This window comes from Pavona decussata, unplaced genomic scaffold, assembly GCF_977016875.1.
Source record: "Pavona decussata unplaced genomic scaffold, jaPavDecu1.1 SCAFFOLD_38, whole genome shotgun sequence".
Classification (NCBI taxonomy): Eukaryota; Metazoa; Cnidaria; class Anthozoa; order Scleractinia; family Agariciidae; genus Pavona; species Pavona decussata.
The window spans coordinates 3,405,001-3,421,374 of NW_028145460.1; the positions used below are offsets into that span (position 1 = coordinate 3,405,001).

The 16,374-nt window shown below is 40.2% G+C and overlaps 1 protein-coding gene across 1 annotated transcript; it reads left to right on the forward strand.

Moving 5' to 3' along the window:
* Positions 1-5,887: 5,887 nt before the first annotated feature.
* LOC146483654 (uncharacterized) lies at positions 5,888-12,945 on the forward strand. Its single transcript, XM_085105603.1, has 2 exons — positions 5,888-10,716; positions 11,354-12,945. Exon 1 carries the CDS (start codon positions 5,888-5,890, stop codon positions 10,712-10,714), a length of 4,827 nt encoding a protein of 1,608 aa, XP_084961729.1. The 3' UTR covers positions 10,715-10,716; positions 11,354-12,945.
* Positions 12,946-16,374: the final 3,429 nt, after the last annotated feature.

A 16,374-nucleotide genomic window follows, 5' to 3' on the forward strand; every position in this document is an offset into this window, starting at 1 on the left:
TTGGAATGTTTAAGGTACCATTTCGTAAAGCAATGGCCGATTCGGTTAGCGATATTGTCGACCAGTGACATATGAATAACACAAGCAATATGAGGATGCGTTTTATCGTAAATCCTTGGATAGTCGGATACAGCTTCGTCTGAATGCATACTGTGAGAGCCTAGACTTGCCTAGAAGTACCCGTGAGTAAGGGGGCGGAAGCTCCCTGGCGTTTAATACCTGTTTGCCCAGTGACATATGTCACTGTGACATATGGCCTGTTTGCCCAGCCATCTTGACCTCACGCTTGGTCAATAACGGATATATATTTTAAGTATCGCCTGTTTGCCCAGAATTTGACTAGAATGTTGAGGACCAACAAGGACAGATCTCAGCAAGAAAAGCTAAAACAATCACGCACTTAATGTTATTAAAGGAGCCAACCCGCCCGGCCAAACCCGCAAACGTTGATGAAATGCCTCATATGGCATAGAAAACTTCATCGCTAAACGCTCACAATAAGAGGAAATATTCAAAATAATGAGATTTAAGAATAGGAGAAAGCTTTGACGTCAAACATACGATGGTTAAATACAACGCTCCATCGATAATAATTGCATTCTTCCATCATCAATGGATAATTACATTTTTCCTCATGTTAGATCTGAGCGTTTTGAAAGAGCTTTTATAAGTGCTTGTTTGGATTTTATTGATCACCACATATCCGAGTTTTATTTATTTACACTTTTGTGAACCTTGCACGTTTGTTGCGGGTAATGTTTTTGTATCATTTATCATTAATTGTTAATAAAGACTTCTTCTACTACAAATACTACTACTACTACTGCTGCTGCTGGCTGGTGTTACTGCTACTGCTACTGCTACTGCTACTGCTACTGCTACTGCTACTGCTACTGCTACTGCTACTGCTGCTGCTGCTGCTGCTGGCTGGTGCTGCTGCTACTGCTACTGCTACTGCTACTGCTACTGCTACTGCTACTGCTACTGCTGCTGCTGCTGCTACTGCTACTGCTACTGCTGCTGCTGCTGCTACTACTACTGCTGCTGCTGGCTGGTGCTGCTGCTACTGCTACTGCTACTGCTACTGCTACTGCTACTGCTACTGCTACTGCTACTGCTACTGCTACTGCTACTGCTACTGCTACTACTACTACTACTACTACTACTACTACTACTAACGCTCTATTAAATCATTCCAACCCGCTACAAATACACCGGTTTAGCACTGGCCTTAATCTGAAGACCAATTTTAACTCTCAAAGACACACCCGCGCAAGCTAAATTTAAAATCTAAAACACGCCCGAGAGAGTCGTGTAGGTTTGTCACTATTTATTTACACAACGTGGCCGGATGTTCTCCAGAAGAGGAACATTTTCACTAAGACACTTTTTTTTTTATTAAGTACGTACATTATTGTTATCCCGGTGAGTGTAGTCCTAAGAAAAACCCTTTCAAGTGACATTGACTGAAGTTTTGACAACGTGAGAGGAAGTCATCTTCAGAGTCAAGTAAATTGTGGAGCGTCAGTAGATGGTATAAATGTCTCTGGTTCAATATTTCTCAATAGTTTAATGTCTCTGATTCAATATTTGATCTGATTTAGTTTCTCCTTACAATATCATTACAACATCAATCATTTATGCAGGAAATAAGAAGACACGAACTGATCACCAAAGATAATTACATGATTTGATTACCGAAATAAATTCTCCCGGCCAAATAGCAAAAAAGAAAACATACGTAGAGCAATGAGAATAATCTACACGTTGATACTGAAGTTTCAAAAGTTATTTTGCTGTTTGCTTGTGTTATCCCAAAATGTCTGTTTAGCCCTCGTTACGAAGAAAATCTGTAAAGGGAAGATTTGTGGGATCGATTAAACCACCCGGCGCATGTTTTTGTTATAAAAATGATGAAATACATAAAAACTAGTACGCAACTTCATGGTTATTGCCCCATTTGACAAGAAATTTTGAGATCTGAAGGACAGAAAGCAATAGAATTATCAACCTTTGTTTGGCCGAGCGGAAAATTAATTGAAATCAGCAAGGTAGAGCTGGAGTCAGGCCCGTAGCAAGGCTAAAACAACTGAGGGGGCTTAGCAAAATGGTGAAACAAAACTACCCCCCCCCCCTCCTCCCCCGTCAAAAACAGACTCATTTGGGAGTTTAAGATGCAACGAGAACATAAAAACCCCCCGGTAAATTTAGTTTAAGTAAAACAATAACTTTGCACCTGCATCACACTCTTATAGGTACATGTTTTTGCCTTTTCTTTAACGTGGACTACTACGTGAAGTTTCCTAATTTCACGTTTGAAGAAGGACGTAGACAAACGACGACAAATTTTTCTTTTTCTTTTTAAATTTAGAATCGGGCAGTAAGAATCCAACTGCAGGAGAATTTTTTTTCTCTGGTCTTGAGGACATATTTGTGTGGCTTTTTGTGTGACAACGCAGGAAAACTAAATTGTTATAAACTAAGGACATTTGTATTGCTTAAAATGAGCAGATGTCTTAGTAAACAAGTAGTTTATTTCGACAGTTTTCACGGCTTTAGATTGGTTGATTTCAATCCATTTTGATTCTTACTTCCGATTTACAAGATAGGAGTGCCTGTTAGCAAAGGAAACTGACAGGTAGTGAAAAGGTACTTGCAGCGTCAGAATTCAACATTAATTTGTTTTAATCATATATTTTTGGGCACATTGCTTTTTAACTTCCAAAACTTCTGGGGGGGGGGGGGCTCAAGCCCCCCCTGCCCCTCCCCTCGCTACGGGCCTGGGAGTGGATGACTCACAAAATCGTGGTATTACTGGGGCCACACCGGCTAATAACCTCAGTTATCTGAGGCAAAAATATACAGGGATTATTTGTTCATGGCAATTATTTGTTCCGTGAAGCGAACAGTTTTCGAAAGCAAAGCTCTGAGAAATATTGTGAGTTAGAAGAAACAGCCAAACCAAACAAAGGGAAAGCCCCGTATCAGCAGGGTGTTGAATTTTTAGTGTTTCTGGCCTCATTTTTGACGTGTAGTATTTTGTTGCGCTTATCTCATTCAACAGCAAAATACTCTTCCAAATTCTTGAAGTTTTCAAATAACTTCTTTATATTTTCACCTGCCAATTTCATTGCACAGCAGGGACGGACCCGGGATTTTTTTAATTTTTGACAGAAGGGGTAATCAGTCGACATACGTTTCATGGTGGATGAGGGGCACTTAATAAACAAGAGATGTTTGTAAAAGCAAGTTTTACGATAAGGGATGTTTGGTATTTCTTTATGCACGACTCGAGTTTTGAATTCTGAGTAATATCATTTGATGACATCATCCGCTTTTACTTGTAGCATGTTGGTCACGTGACAAGTTTTGACCAATTGTAGTTTCGAGAAAAAAGGTGGTGGATCATAAGTCATTTGATTCAGAAACCAGAGGGTAAGCACCACTGAAAAATGTGTGAACGTTACAGAGAACTTAAAAATAACAGAGTTGATAGAAAACACGATACAGCAGCTGAAAAACGCGTGTGGGACTACAAGAGCATGGGCTAGCCGGCTGAACGTTTTGTCCGAAACGGATTTTTTTAATGTAAAATGGAAGCATAGTGAGATTGCAATAAATCAGTACAATGTAACATCAATGTGTGTATATGTAATCTCAACTTTCACTCGTTTAACGGTTACGGTAAAACTGAAATAATGAGAAAAAACTATTTACAGTGCACGAGGCACGCTGCAAACGTGAAAAGCGGGGGAACTTTGATGCAGGCTTTAAGTTTACAGCATCCCACCAGCTTTCGTAAGACCAATAACAGCTAGTTAATTCGGGAGATATTTTAAAATTCCGTTTTCTAAAACAAACTACAGCTTCAAATTTTTCAGCTAAAGCATCCGGGCAGTCCGGGTATTACATGTAGCTTACACAAATATGTCTTTATAATAATTAAAAGAGCAAAGAGCGATTTGGGAACACAGAGACAACCCTCTCCAGTATTTTGCTTAGATGTCCTGATTGAGTGCTCCTGTTGTAAAATACATTGATTTATTGACTCTAAAACTGACGTCCTTACCAGTAACTGGCTGCTTTTTTTTAAACACGATGGCTGCTCAACACTGGTTTGCCAGTATAATAAACAGATCTACGCAGCCCCAGACTACTATACTTTTGTTTTTTTCTCTGGTTTGGATAGCAGCAGACATGTTATGATTTTAAGATTACCGTATACCTTCAGAGGTGTCTCGCGTCCAAGCGATGCAGTGCGTCCAGTTTAAACTGTAGATACCTAAACCCCTATAGCAAATTAAAGCTTATAGAGCAGGCTATCAAACTGTAACAAGAATTTTGAAATAAAATAAAGTGTCGAATTTTTCACGACCTTTAAATGCGAGCGTCGGAATCACCTTATGAAAGCTACAAGTCAAAGTGAATTTTGTTTTTTGCTAATTTAACTTGCTCCTCAGTTTCCGGACCCAAAGCGCTAAAAAAGGTGTCTGCGCTTTGCCATATTCAATTGCAGTGTAAAGTTACAGACCACTTTCATAATAGGGTTTAAAAATGTGGAGTGATCGTGTGGAGATGATGATGTGGAGAAAAAATATTTGGAAACAAAAAATTCTCAGACACATTTTTGTTGTTTATATGTTAAACTAGCTACTGTCCAAATTTGAAGGCAAACGAACAAATTCCCTTCGTCCTTTGGCTCTTTAAAGTGTCTCCTCCAAGTGAAAAAATTGATTCGAGAAAACAGTGCTAAAAATTTGGTTATTCATTTTATTCAAAATTCTTGGTATAGTGTGATAGCTAACTCTATAAGCTTCAATTTGGTATTGGGGTACACAGGTATTTACAGTTTAAACCGGACGTGCTACTTCGTTTGGACGCAAGACACCTCTGAAGGTATACGGTAACCTTAACAAAAGACAACATTTTTTATTTTAAAAGTCATGTTTTAACAGTTCTACTGTCATCTTTAGTTGAAATTAACACAAAGTACAAAGTTGAATTTTTAATGCTACACAGAATGCTAATTAGCCACAACAACAAAAGGAAGCACGACAATGCATGATTGTAAGGAAAGTTTTAAATTGACATGATACAGTTGGTGATTTGATGTAGGTTGCTCCCACTGAATATGTATAAAAGCTTGTGGAAGCGTGATCTAAGACATTGAAACAATCATGAGAACATAAAGTGCGACATTGTTGGGAATTTTGTAAACGTCTGAATATGTGAGCTGTCCCACCACTAACCAGGTGCTTACACGCGCGTGTGTAAAAATTCCGAGTGGTTTCTCCGACATAGCTAGCACTACAGCCCGCGCACAAAAAATTATGTACCACATACGCACGGGGCCCACTAGGGATAGGGTGTTTGACGCAAAACATACCACCGATCCTAAAAGATGAAAAACTAAGTTAATTTATATGTTGTTACAATAACGTTTAACTAGGTGGTGAACCCTTTTTTGTCTGACAACAGAAAAAGGGCCAATGTAAGGTATTTTGAAGTAAAAGGTCGGTGTAGTGTTAGACATGGAAATCGTGGGATTATAGTTGTTACGAGTCAACGTGATGTATCGATTAACAACCCGTTAACTAGATGTGTTGGAAAAAAATTCTAATGAAGGATTTCAGTAATCTTCTTGATCTCCTCAACCAACCCAACCAGGTGTTATTGATCTTGTAAGCTCTATCAACGAGAGTCCCAATAAGACCCAGTTTGTAAGAAAAGGATTTAAAACTAAAGTAATTGGTCAATATAGGTCAGTGAAGGTTTTCTTGCGATAAATACTAGTAACAGGTGAAAGAGTGTCATTGTTGTTGATCAAAATGGTATTATATTATCAACTTCTTTTTCATAGTGAACCTAGTTTCTAGTTAAGACCGTCATGGACAGCACAGTGGATATAATAAATACCATCTTAATTGGTACATGCGTTGCCACATTCCTTCGCAACACAAATCGAGTTCAACAAGCTATTAAGTTGTGCAAGGAATGTTTGATTCTGCTAAACAACGAAAGTCTGGAAAAAGGAAAGGAACTTGTTGAATTAGCATACAAATGGATATACTTAACATTATTTGAAACTTACTGCCTTCTTAACGATCACACAAGTGCGATAGAATATGGTAGGAACCTTTTACACTTTCTGCGGGGATGTGGCGAAAAAAACCAAGAAAGACGGGTAACGTGTAAACTGGCGGAATTATACTACCTTCAAAGTAAATATAGAGAAGCAAAAAAGCTTTTCAAGGAAGCACTCAGCATCGTAATAGAAATAGGCAACAGACAAGAACAATCCGCATGTTATGGAAACCTGGGAACTGTCTATCAATCTCTCGGTGAATATGGAAAGGCCGAAACATACTGCCAGAAGGCACTTGTGATCCTGAAAGAAATTGGTGAAAAAAAAGGAGAGGCCGCATGTTATGGGAACCTGGGAACTTTGTATCAATCTCTCGGTGAATATGAAAAGGCAGAAACATACCACAAGAACGCTCTTGTGATCCAGAAAGAAATTGGTGACAAACAAGGAGAGGCCACGTGTTATGGGAACCTGGGAACTGTGTATAGATCTCTCAGTGAATATGAAAAGGCCAAAACGTACCAGGAAAACGCACTTGTGATCAGAAAAGAAATTGGTGACAAAAGAGGAGAGGCCGCGTGTTATGGAAACCTGGGTACTGTGTATAAATATCACGGTGAATATGAAAAGGCCAAAACGTACCAGGAAAACGCACTTGTGATCAGAAAAGAAATTGGTGACAAAAAAGGAGAAGCTGCGTGTTATGGGAACCTGGGAACTGTGTATCAAGCTCTCGGTGAATACAAAAAGGCCAAAACGTACCAGGAAAACGCACTTGTGATCAGTAAAGAAATTGGTGACAAACAAGGAGAAGCTGTGTGTTATGGGTACCTAGGAACTGTGTATTATTCTCTCGGTGAATATGGAAAGGCTGAAACATACCTCAACAACGCAGTTGTGATCCTGAAAGAAATTGGTGACAGAAAAGGAGCAGCTGCGTGTTATGGAAACCTGGGAACTGTGTATCAATCTCTCGGTGAATATGAAAAGGCCAAAACGTACCAGGAAAACGCACTTGTGATTGAAAAGGAAATTGGTGACAAACAAGCAGAGGCCGCGTGTTATGGGAACCTGGGAACTGTGTATCAATCTCTCGGGGAATATGAAAAGGCTAAAACGTACCAAGAAAACGCACTTGAGATCACTAAAGAAATTGGTGACAAAAAAGGAGAAGCTGTATGTTATGGAAACCTGGGAACTGTGTATAAATCTCTCTCTGAATATGGAATGGCTGAAACGTACCACAAAAACGCACTAGTGACCCTGAAAGAAATTGGTGACAAACAAGGAGAGGCCACGTGTTATGAGCACCTGGGAACTGTGTATCAATCTCTCGGTGAGTATGAAAAGGCCAAAACGTACCAGGAAAACGCACTTGCGATCTTTAAAGAAATTGATGGCCCAAAAGGAGAAGCTGGGTGTTATGGAAACCTGGGAACTGTATATCAATTTCTCGGTGAATATGAAAAGGCCAAAACGTATCAGGAGAACGCACTTGCGATCTTTAAAAAAAATGGTGACAAAAAAGGAGAGGCTGCGTGTTATGGGAACCTGGGAACTGTGTATCAATTTCTCGGGGAATATGAAAAGGCCAAAACGTACCAGGAAAACGCACTTGTGATCAGGAAAGAAATTGGTGACAAACGAGGCGAAGCTGAGTGTTATGGAAACCTGGGACATGTGTATAAATCTCTAGCTGATTATGGAAATGCTGAAACATACCTCAAGAACGCACTTGTGATGCTGAAAGAAATTGGTGACAGACAAGGAGAAGCTGTGTGTTATGGGAACCTGGGAACTGTGTATCAATCGCTCTCGGAATATGGAAAGGCTGAAAAATATCACAAGAACGCACTAGTGACCCTTAAAGAGATTGGTGACAAAAAAGGAGAGGCCACGTGTTATCGAAACCTGGGAACTGTGTATACATCTTTCGGTGAATATGAAAAGGCCAAAACGTACCAGGAAAACGCACTTATGATCAGAAAAGAAATTGGTGACAAAAGAGGAGAAGCTGAGTGTTATGGGAAGCTGGGAACTGTATATCAATCTCTCGGTGAATATGAAAAGGCCAAGACGTACCAGGAAAACGCACTTGCGATCTTTAAAGAAATTGGTGCCAAAGAAGGAGAAGCTGCGTGTTATGGGAGCCTGGGAACTGTGTATCAATCTCTCGGTGAATATGAAAAGGCCAAAACGTACCAGAAAAGCGCACTTGCGATCTTTAAAGAAATTGGTGCCAAAGAAGGAGAAGCTGCGTGTTATGGGAGCCTGGGAACTGTGTATCAATCTCTCGGTGAATATGAAAAGGCCAAAACGTACCAGAAAAGCGCACTTGGGATCAGAAAAGAAATTAGTGACAAACAAGGAGAAGCTAAGTGTTATGGGGACATGGGAACTGTGTATCAATCTCTCGGGGAATATGAAAAGGCCAGAACGCACCAGGAAAACGCACTTGAGATCACAAAAGAAATTGGTGACAAACAAGGAGAAGCTGTATGTTGTGGGAACCTGGGAACTGTGTATGAATCACTCGGTGAATATGGAAAGGCTGAAACCTACCACAAGAACGCACTTGTAATCCTGAAAGAAATTGGTGACAAACAAAGAGAAGCTGCGTGTTATGGGAACCTGGGAACTGTGTATGAATCTCTCGGTGAATATGAAAAGGCTAAAACGTACCAGGAAAACGCACTTGTGATAAGAAAAGAAATTGGTGACAAAAAAGGAGAGGCCACGTGTTATGGGAACCTGGGAAATGTGTATCAATCTCTCGTGGAATATGGAAAGGCTGAAACATACCACAAGAACGCACTTGTCATCACAAAAGAAATTGGTGACAAACAAGGAGAGGCTACGTGTTATGGGAATCTGGGAAATGCGTACTGTTCTCTCAGTGAATATGGAAAGGCCGAAACATACCAGAAGAACGCAATTGTGATCCTGAAAGAAATCGGTGGCAAAAAAGAAGAAGCAGGATGTTATGTAAACTTAGGGACGTTGTTTCGTTCCCTTGGCAAATATACTGAGGCTAGAGAGTATCACGAGAGAGCACTTGCCATGAGCAGAGAGACAGGTTACGTAGATGGGGAGGTTGCTTCGCACCTCAACCTTGCATACGACTTCATATCAGAAGGAAATGTAAGTTTACAAGATCATGTGTTTTCGAACCTCTTGGCAAGCATTGCCAAGTGCGAAAAAATAAGAAGTTCTCTTGGACGCAATGAACAATTTAAGATATCCCTGTTAGACAAGCACAGTCATTCCTACCAATTACTCAGCGCAATGTATTGTCTTGGTGTGGAAAAAGAGAAAGAAGCTCTTTGTATTCTAGAGCTTGGACGAGGCAGAGCTCTGGCAGACTTAATCTCAGGTCTGCACTCTGCTCAACAACAAGTATCAGTCAAACCGCTGTCATGGCCTGAGATTGAAAGGATCGTGAAGAAAGAAATTGACTGTAACTGTCTATACATTTCATATTTTGGCCGAGATATGTTTTTCTGGGTCCTTAAAGGAAGCAAACCAACACTTTTCCGTAAAGTAGACGTCAACGAATGTTTTGTTAAAAAGGGATTGGAAAGAAATGTTCAGGAAGTTTTCAGTGAACAAACCTTCAGAAAGTTTAATGTCCTTTCTCAAGAGCACTGCGAAGATCGATCACTGTTTTTCTCAAAATCCGGCCACTCAACACATGAAACATCAGAGGAAGGAAGCTCGGCAGCTTTCCGCCCAGTAGAGACCGAGGAAGAGGAAGACCTACAACCTGTTCCCTCCCTAGCCGAGTGTTACCAGATGATCATCGCTCCTGTTTCTAACTTTCTTGACGAACCTGAAATCGTGATTGTTCCTGATCGCGCCTTGTACAAAGTTCCATTCGCAGCATTAGAGGATGAAACTGAGAAATACCTCTCACAGACTTTCAGAATCCGCATTGTTCCTTCTTTGTCGACTCTCGGGCTCATTCAGGACAGTCCAGCAGATTATCACAGTCAGACCGGAGCACTGGTAGTGGGTGATCCGGACGTTGGGGACGTGCTTTACAAGGGACGCATTGAGAATCCTTGTCGCTTGCCCTCTGCAAGAAAGGAAGCGGAGATGATAGCAGAACTACTCGGAGCTGAGCCTTTGTTAGAGGAGCGAGCAACTAAACAAGCAGTTCTTCAGAGGATACCCTCTGTAAGTCTCATTCATTTTGCTGCTCATGGTCATGCCGAGAGAGGAGAAATTGCTCTTGCCCCTCAACGCCCCACTAACGCGACTCCATGCGAGAAAGACTACCTCTTGACAATGGATGACATTTCACAAGTTCAACTGCGTGCCAAACTTGTAGTACTCAGCTGTTGTCACAGTGCACAAGGAAAAGTTAGAGCTGAGGGAGTTGTTGGAATCGCTCGGGCGTTCTTAGGTTCCGGTGCACGCTCAGTGTTGGTGGCCCTATGGGCCATACCAGACGAGGCAACAGAGCAGTTTATGAGTCGTTTCTACAAACACCTGTTTCGTGGAGAAAGTGCCAGTGAGTCTCTTCACCAGGCCATGAAGTGGATGAGAAGTAACGGGTATGCTGACTTGGGGAACTGGGCGCCTTTCATGCTGATTGGGGATAACGTGACGTTTGATTTTGGAAAGTAAAGGTGAGTTTTATCAATGAGTTATATCATTATGGGTGTTGAATTAATTGTTCAAGAAAACTCTTTCATTCTCTTGGAAACATTTATGGTTCTGTGACAGGAGACCAAAAGGTTTATTTTTATTGAACTGTTCTAATTCCGTAATTTATGTACATCATGATAGGATGAACAACAATTCTATACCTATATTGAGGTAACTTATACTTCTTATGTTTAATAAACGGCGTTCCGTTCATTCCGTTTTAGAGAGTTATGTAAAAGAAATACTACTGATTCAGTGTATTTCCTGATATCTGAGAGGTTGCGCTTACCCAAAAATCTGCAAAAAATACAGCGGGAGAAAATAGACAATTCTAACTGCATTTGATAACGTGATTAAAAGAATTTTTAATCACAGTTCAAAGATTACAGAAGAAGCGGAGTTAGCGAGGTAGTATATTGTAACTAGCAGGTTGGGGTCCTGCGAAGTAACTGAAGTAACTGTAGATAAGTTGACTATGAACAAATTCAACAAGTTCTTTTAGAACTCAACTTGATATGGGCCTTCTGGTTTGGTAGTTATGCGCCAGAGTGGATAATAATTTCCAATAATAGATTACAACACTAACCCAAAAATTTGATTTTTGTTTATCATTTGCAGGTGTCTCCTCCAGGCCACCCGCCGAGGAGTGCCCGAGAAAACAGAACATCTGTTTGAAACAGGACGTCTGTAACTTGGACAGTAAACCAAGGTGGAATCACTTAGGCTGAAAACATTGACTTATCACAGTTGTATTATGTAACGAATTGGGTTCGTGTGCTTTCCGTTGCAGTTTTCGTTGTCACGTCGGCCTCTTAAGATTCAAATTAAGAACAGAGGCTATCCTCACATAGTTTAGGGGTTTAAGTATTGAGTTTTAATTTGGTAGCATTTAGAGTTTTCGAAATACACACATTTGAATTTCAGTGTGTTTATATCTTGCAAGGTATAAATAAGTAAGACACAGTCTTTTTTACAATCTAACACAAGTGAATGTGTTTGACAAAACCAACTTAATAGTTAGTCATGTTAAACTTCTAGACATCATGATCAAAAGGATCAGGAGATGGTAGTTTCCCTACCAGTAGAGCAGTTTTCGATTAAGTGTGAAAAGTAATTCGCGTTTGCTTTACTACCACTTTCTCAACAAATGAGAAGGAAAACCAATCGTGACTCGCTCGCACGCGTTTTGTCGCGCTTGACTCTGGTTACGTGTATTTTTTTGGTATTCTGATTGGTGTATTACGCTGTGTGCGTCTGCTGTGATTGGTGGTAGTGATCGCTTAAACTGTATTTACTTTGTCGTTAGTTGATTTGTACCTTCTGCTTTAAATTCCAACTAAGATTTTTTTGTTAAAGTTGCATATTACAGTTTCTATTTTATGAAGTTGTCAAATATGTGTAGATTTATGAAGTCGCTGGTTCATTTTTTCGCTGACCTTTTGAAAACAAAAGGATGTTTACCCAGTTACAATCGGACACAGAAAGCATAAAAGTAATTTTGTACATATATATATCAAATTACTATGTCGAAATGCTGTCTGGTGACACAGATAACACAGTAACGTTCTTTATTATTCTCTTTTTCTTTATTCCGTATTTCCTTTTATAAGCACCTTCGGCTTCAAAAATCGCATTTTAGTGCATGCAATCTAAAATAATAAAACACCTCGATTCTCAAAGAGAAAAGACAATCCGGACAGGGGGATCGAACAAGAACATTGAGGCGAAATACTTAAAATGTTGTCTCCTGTGTCCTCAGATCGTTTTCTGCCCATTTAAAAGACACGGATGTTTTAGCGGAAAATCGAAATTGAAGAAAAAAGTTTAGGGAACGGAATCTTACTCCGCGAATTAACTTCCTGTTGTTGGTTCTACGAAAATTCTAGCTGACCTTTTCCGAAGTTTTAACGACATATTTGTCCCTGCGAGAACAAAAGGAATTAGTTTCCAGTGCTAAGAAATTGTGAGCTAACATTTTACGAAGAAAACTTTAGTTTTTCTTTGCCAACTAAATCCTTTCGAACAGATATCCACCGAAAGGAACCGTTGAGTGCCCCTGATCGCCAAACTTCTATCGTCGTTGAAAACATTTCTCGAAAGCGCGTTAGTGATTTTATTTTTAACGGCGGTTGCTGTCTAACAGTTGCTATAAAGTAAGCATGAAAGCAGTTCTCAATGATCTGTACAGGTGTTAAAGTGATAATCTTTTAATAAAGCATTTCGTAACCATACATGCAAGTAATTCATTATAGAGAATGCTAGATTGCTTGCAGTCTCTCTTCCGAGGGGCGAGTTGCAAGCGTGAGCGCGGGCGGCAGAAGGCTTCCTCAATTGTTTGCGATCTTCTAGCGGATTTTCGAACACATGAGAGATTTCTCTCAGTCCAAGAGAATACAAACAAATGGCCTCAAAGTCCTCTCATTCCCAAAATATTTCATTTTGGTTTACTGATATGGAGTATCCTGGCTAATAGAAATAGCTACTTCCTAACAGGCCGGTAGCCAGATCAAATTCATTACGGACGCAATACTAAGTTAAAAAAAAATTGGGGAAACGATGTTGCCAAGTATGAAAAGGCAAACCAAAACAATGCGCCTTTCCTTGAGCATATTGATTTTTTATCCCATCGTTCCTTCGCAAAAGTCCCAATATTTGGAACGCTCCATAATCCGCAAAAAGCAAGTGCTCGCCGTATACATAGCACAACTTGATGAAATTTGACACCACACAGGAAAAAGAAATTTCTCGGCACTCAACACTTATAACACATACAACGACCCATTGCTGGTGATCGCCAAACATTTTCCTTTGCTAAAAGCTAAAGTTCAAAAACATTTTCAATTGATCTTCCACAACTGTCCCTGAAGCCAACTAACAGGGTACGGACCTGCTCCCGACCCCGAGCGAGAGAGAGAGAGAGAGAGAGAGAGAGAGAGAGAGAGAGAGAGAGAGAGAGAGAGAGAGAGAGAGAGAGAGAGAGAGAGAGAGAGAGAGAGAGAGAGAGAGAGTTGTATACTTGGTGATACCCCGCCTTATTTTTGGATGATTTCCCGCCCTTTGGGTGATTTCCCGCCGTATGGTTGATAGCCCGCCTTTGATGTGGTTGATGTCCCGCCGGTGGTTGATATCCCGCCACATTTAGTGGTTGATGTCCCGCCGCGTAGTTGATGTCCCGCCGTGTGGTTGATACCCCGACATGACGACGGCGGGGCAATTGTTGATGAGGCTAAATGATGTAGGATCGTACTCTTTGAAAGGTAATTTTTCATACCCTTCTTAATGATGTACATTGAGAATCGTACTATAATATCCGGCACATTTCAGATTTTTTTCGAAGTCACTATATTTTTTTTTCTTAGTGTGTTTCAAATTCACAGTCTGCTGGGTCTTTTTCATCATACAGCGCGGAATAAAAAAACGGTTATCTTGCGACAAAGAAGGCTGCTCACTATCACAAATCAAAGGGTAAGCCTAAATAAATAGTGTGGAAGTCTGTGGTGACAATGTGCTTGACGATCCCAATAATTGCCATGCCTCGGCGGCCATCTTGGATTTTAATCTCTCAACGGGTATAATCATCATTTTGAGTCAAAAACTAAAATTCCTCCAAATTTTCACAATGAAAAGAGTAAGCCTAAATATGTTGTGTGTGAAAGTTCTATCTCTTATCGATATTTTCCCTCCACGGCTACTTTGGACTTTTCACGTTTGGGATAAAGGGGTATAACCTTTATTTTACGTCAAAAATCAAATTCCTTCAAAATTCAAACTGCCGTCTAACTATTCCAGATAAAAGAGTCTATCAATGTTGTTTTAGAGATGGTGAAGTTCTTCATGGCAACCCCATGGTTTTTTAGAGTCGTGAGGTTTTCATTAGTTAGTCATTTGACAGGTGGATTCCTGTTTCCCTACTTGCAACAGTCTGCAATTCGTTCGGGTTTTGTCCAGGAAATGTTGTGCTTCAGGCAAAGGGCAACAGATAGATAGACAGTTTACTAAAAACTGCATCACAGCCAAAGGCTGAATTGCGCAACAGCTACGATGGCAAAGTTTGTAAGGGGGTATTGACGTGTAACCAAACCTACTCACCGGTTGCGCAAAGAGAAGCCAGAAAGATGACAAGGCAGAGTTTTGTTTCATAATGGAACAACAACGACTTTATTTGATTTTCTCATATTTAACAAGAACAACAACAATTTTACTGCTTATGTTGATGCTGTGGTTCAATTTTTTTCCTCGTTTGAATTATATTTTCCATTGTTTATTAAGCCAAGGATACATTTGCACCACAGCACGCACAGTTTTACAATATTAGTTACCAACAATTACGGAGTATTGTCATAAAATAAACTAAACTAATAGACAAGACAAGATAAGATTATGAAAACAGTACAGGGCCTGCAGATCCTAGCAGATTATATATTTTAAAAAAATTCGAATGGTTGAAGAAAATAAGTTGTATTTTAGAAATGGGTGGAAGACTAAGGTAGCCAGGACACTTAATGCATTTGTGGGGCACTCCCCAGGGATTGGTTACCCCAGCTTGTGTTTTATCCCTGACAAACACGAGAAGTGCCATTCCAAAGCTTCCAATTGCAGTAAGCCCACTCCCAAAACAGTGGTCCTTTTTTGCCAACTTCACGACTATTAGGGACTTTACGCAAACACGATGACGATAGGAACCAGAGGGTAAAAAAAGAAACATTTAAAGAGCAAAAGCAATGGCCCTGTGAATGCGGTCAAATTAGTTCATTTGTTTGCCGTCATTTGCAAAGCAACGTGAAATTACCAAATTTAAAGTTGAACGCATTCGCCACTGATTATTTTCCTGAATAATTATCCCACTTTGTACAAGTAGAACGATTGGAAAGCTTAAAAGATAGATCACACAGTGCGAACATGTATTTCTAAAAGTAACGTTTTGGTTGGCGTTACCGTCACGATTGCGTCAAGTCTCTATGATAATTGTTCGGTAGTCATACTACACTTAAAACCTATTACTTTGTTTTTTTTCTTTTTTTTTTTTTTGATTTAGTAATTTTACGACTATACTCTGTTTACATGCACCTTTTTCAACAGCAGACATCCGCAATAGTCGCGACTCTATTTTGCAGACTTCTTTTTGAATATGTATTTCACTTTGTTATAGCAACGTTCAAAGTCGCCATCGTTTCTGTCGAGGATATCCTTGAGGCAGTCTACTGAGTTGAACAAGGTCCTTAACGCTTCTTTGTCCGGGCGCACAGGATACTTTGAAAAGAACTTTTCCACGGATTTCTCATCCTCCTGATTCCATTTGGCTTTTGAGCGCGAGGTTGTGACAGAAACAGATGCGGTTTCATTAATAGCGTTAACCCACGCTTCTGTTCTGCTTGAAGGTGGGTCAGGGTCATTTGATGGTAACACCATGTTCTGCTTTTCTTTTCGCCGCAGGTAGCACACTTTGTCATAGATCTTTTTGACCATTCTAGAATCGTTTCCGAATGCGCGTAAATCCATGTGCTCGGCGATGGTGCTTCTAACAATGTCCAACGTAATGGGAGAGTGAGAAATTATTTGACTGGAAAAGAGCATTTCTATGATTGCCACATGATTACTAGAAAGGCCTTCGACGTTAACGCTTGGTTCCGAATCTGCAT

What these genes read in the sequence shown, in the direction of transcription:
- LOC146483654 (XM_085105603.1), top strand. Translation starts at nt 5,888, where the DNA reads ATGGACAGCACAGTGGATATAATAAATACCATCTTAATTGGTACATGC.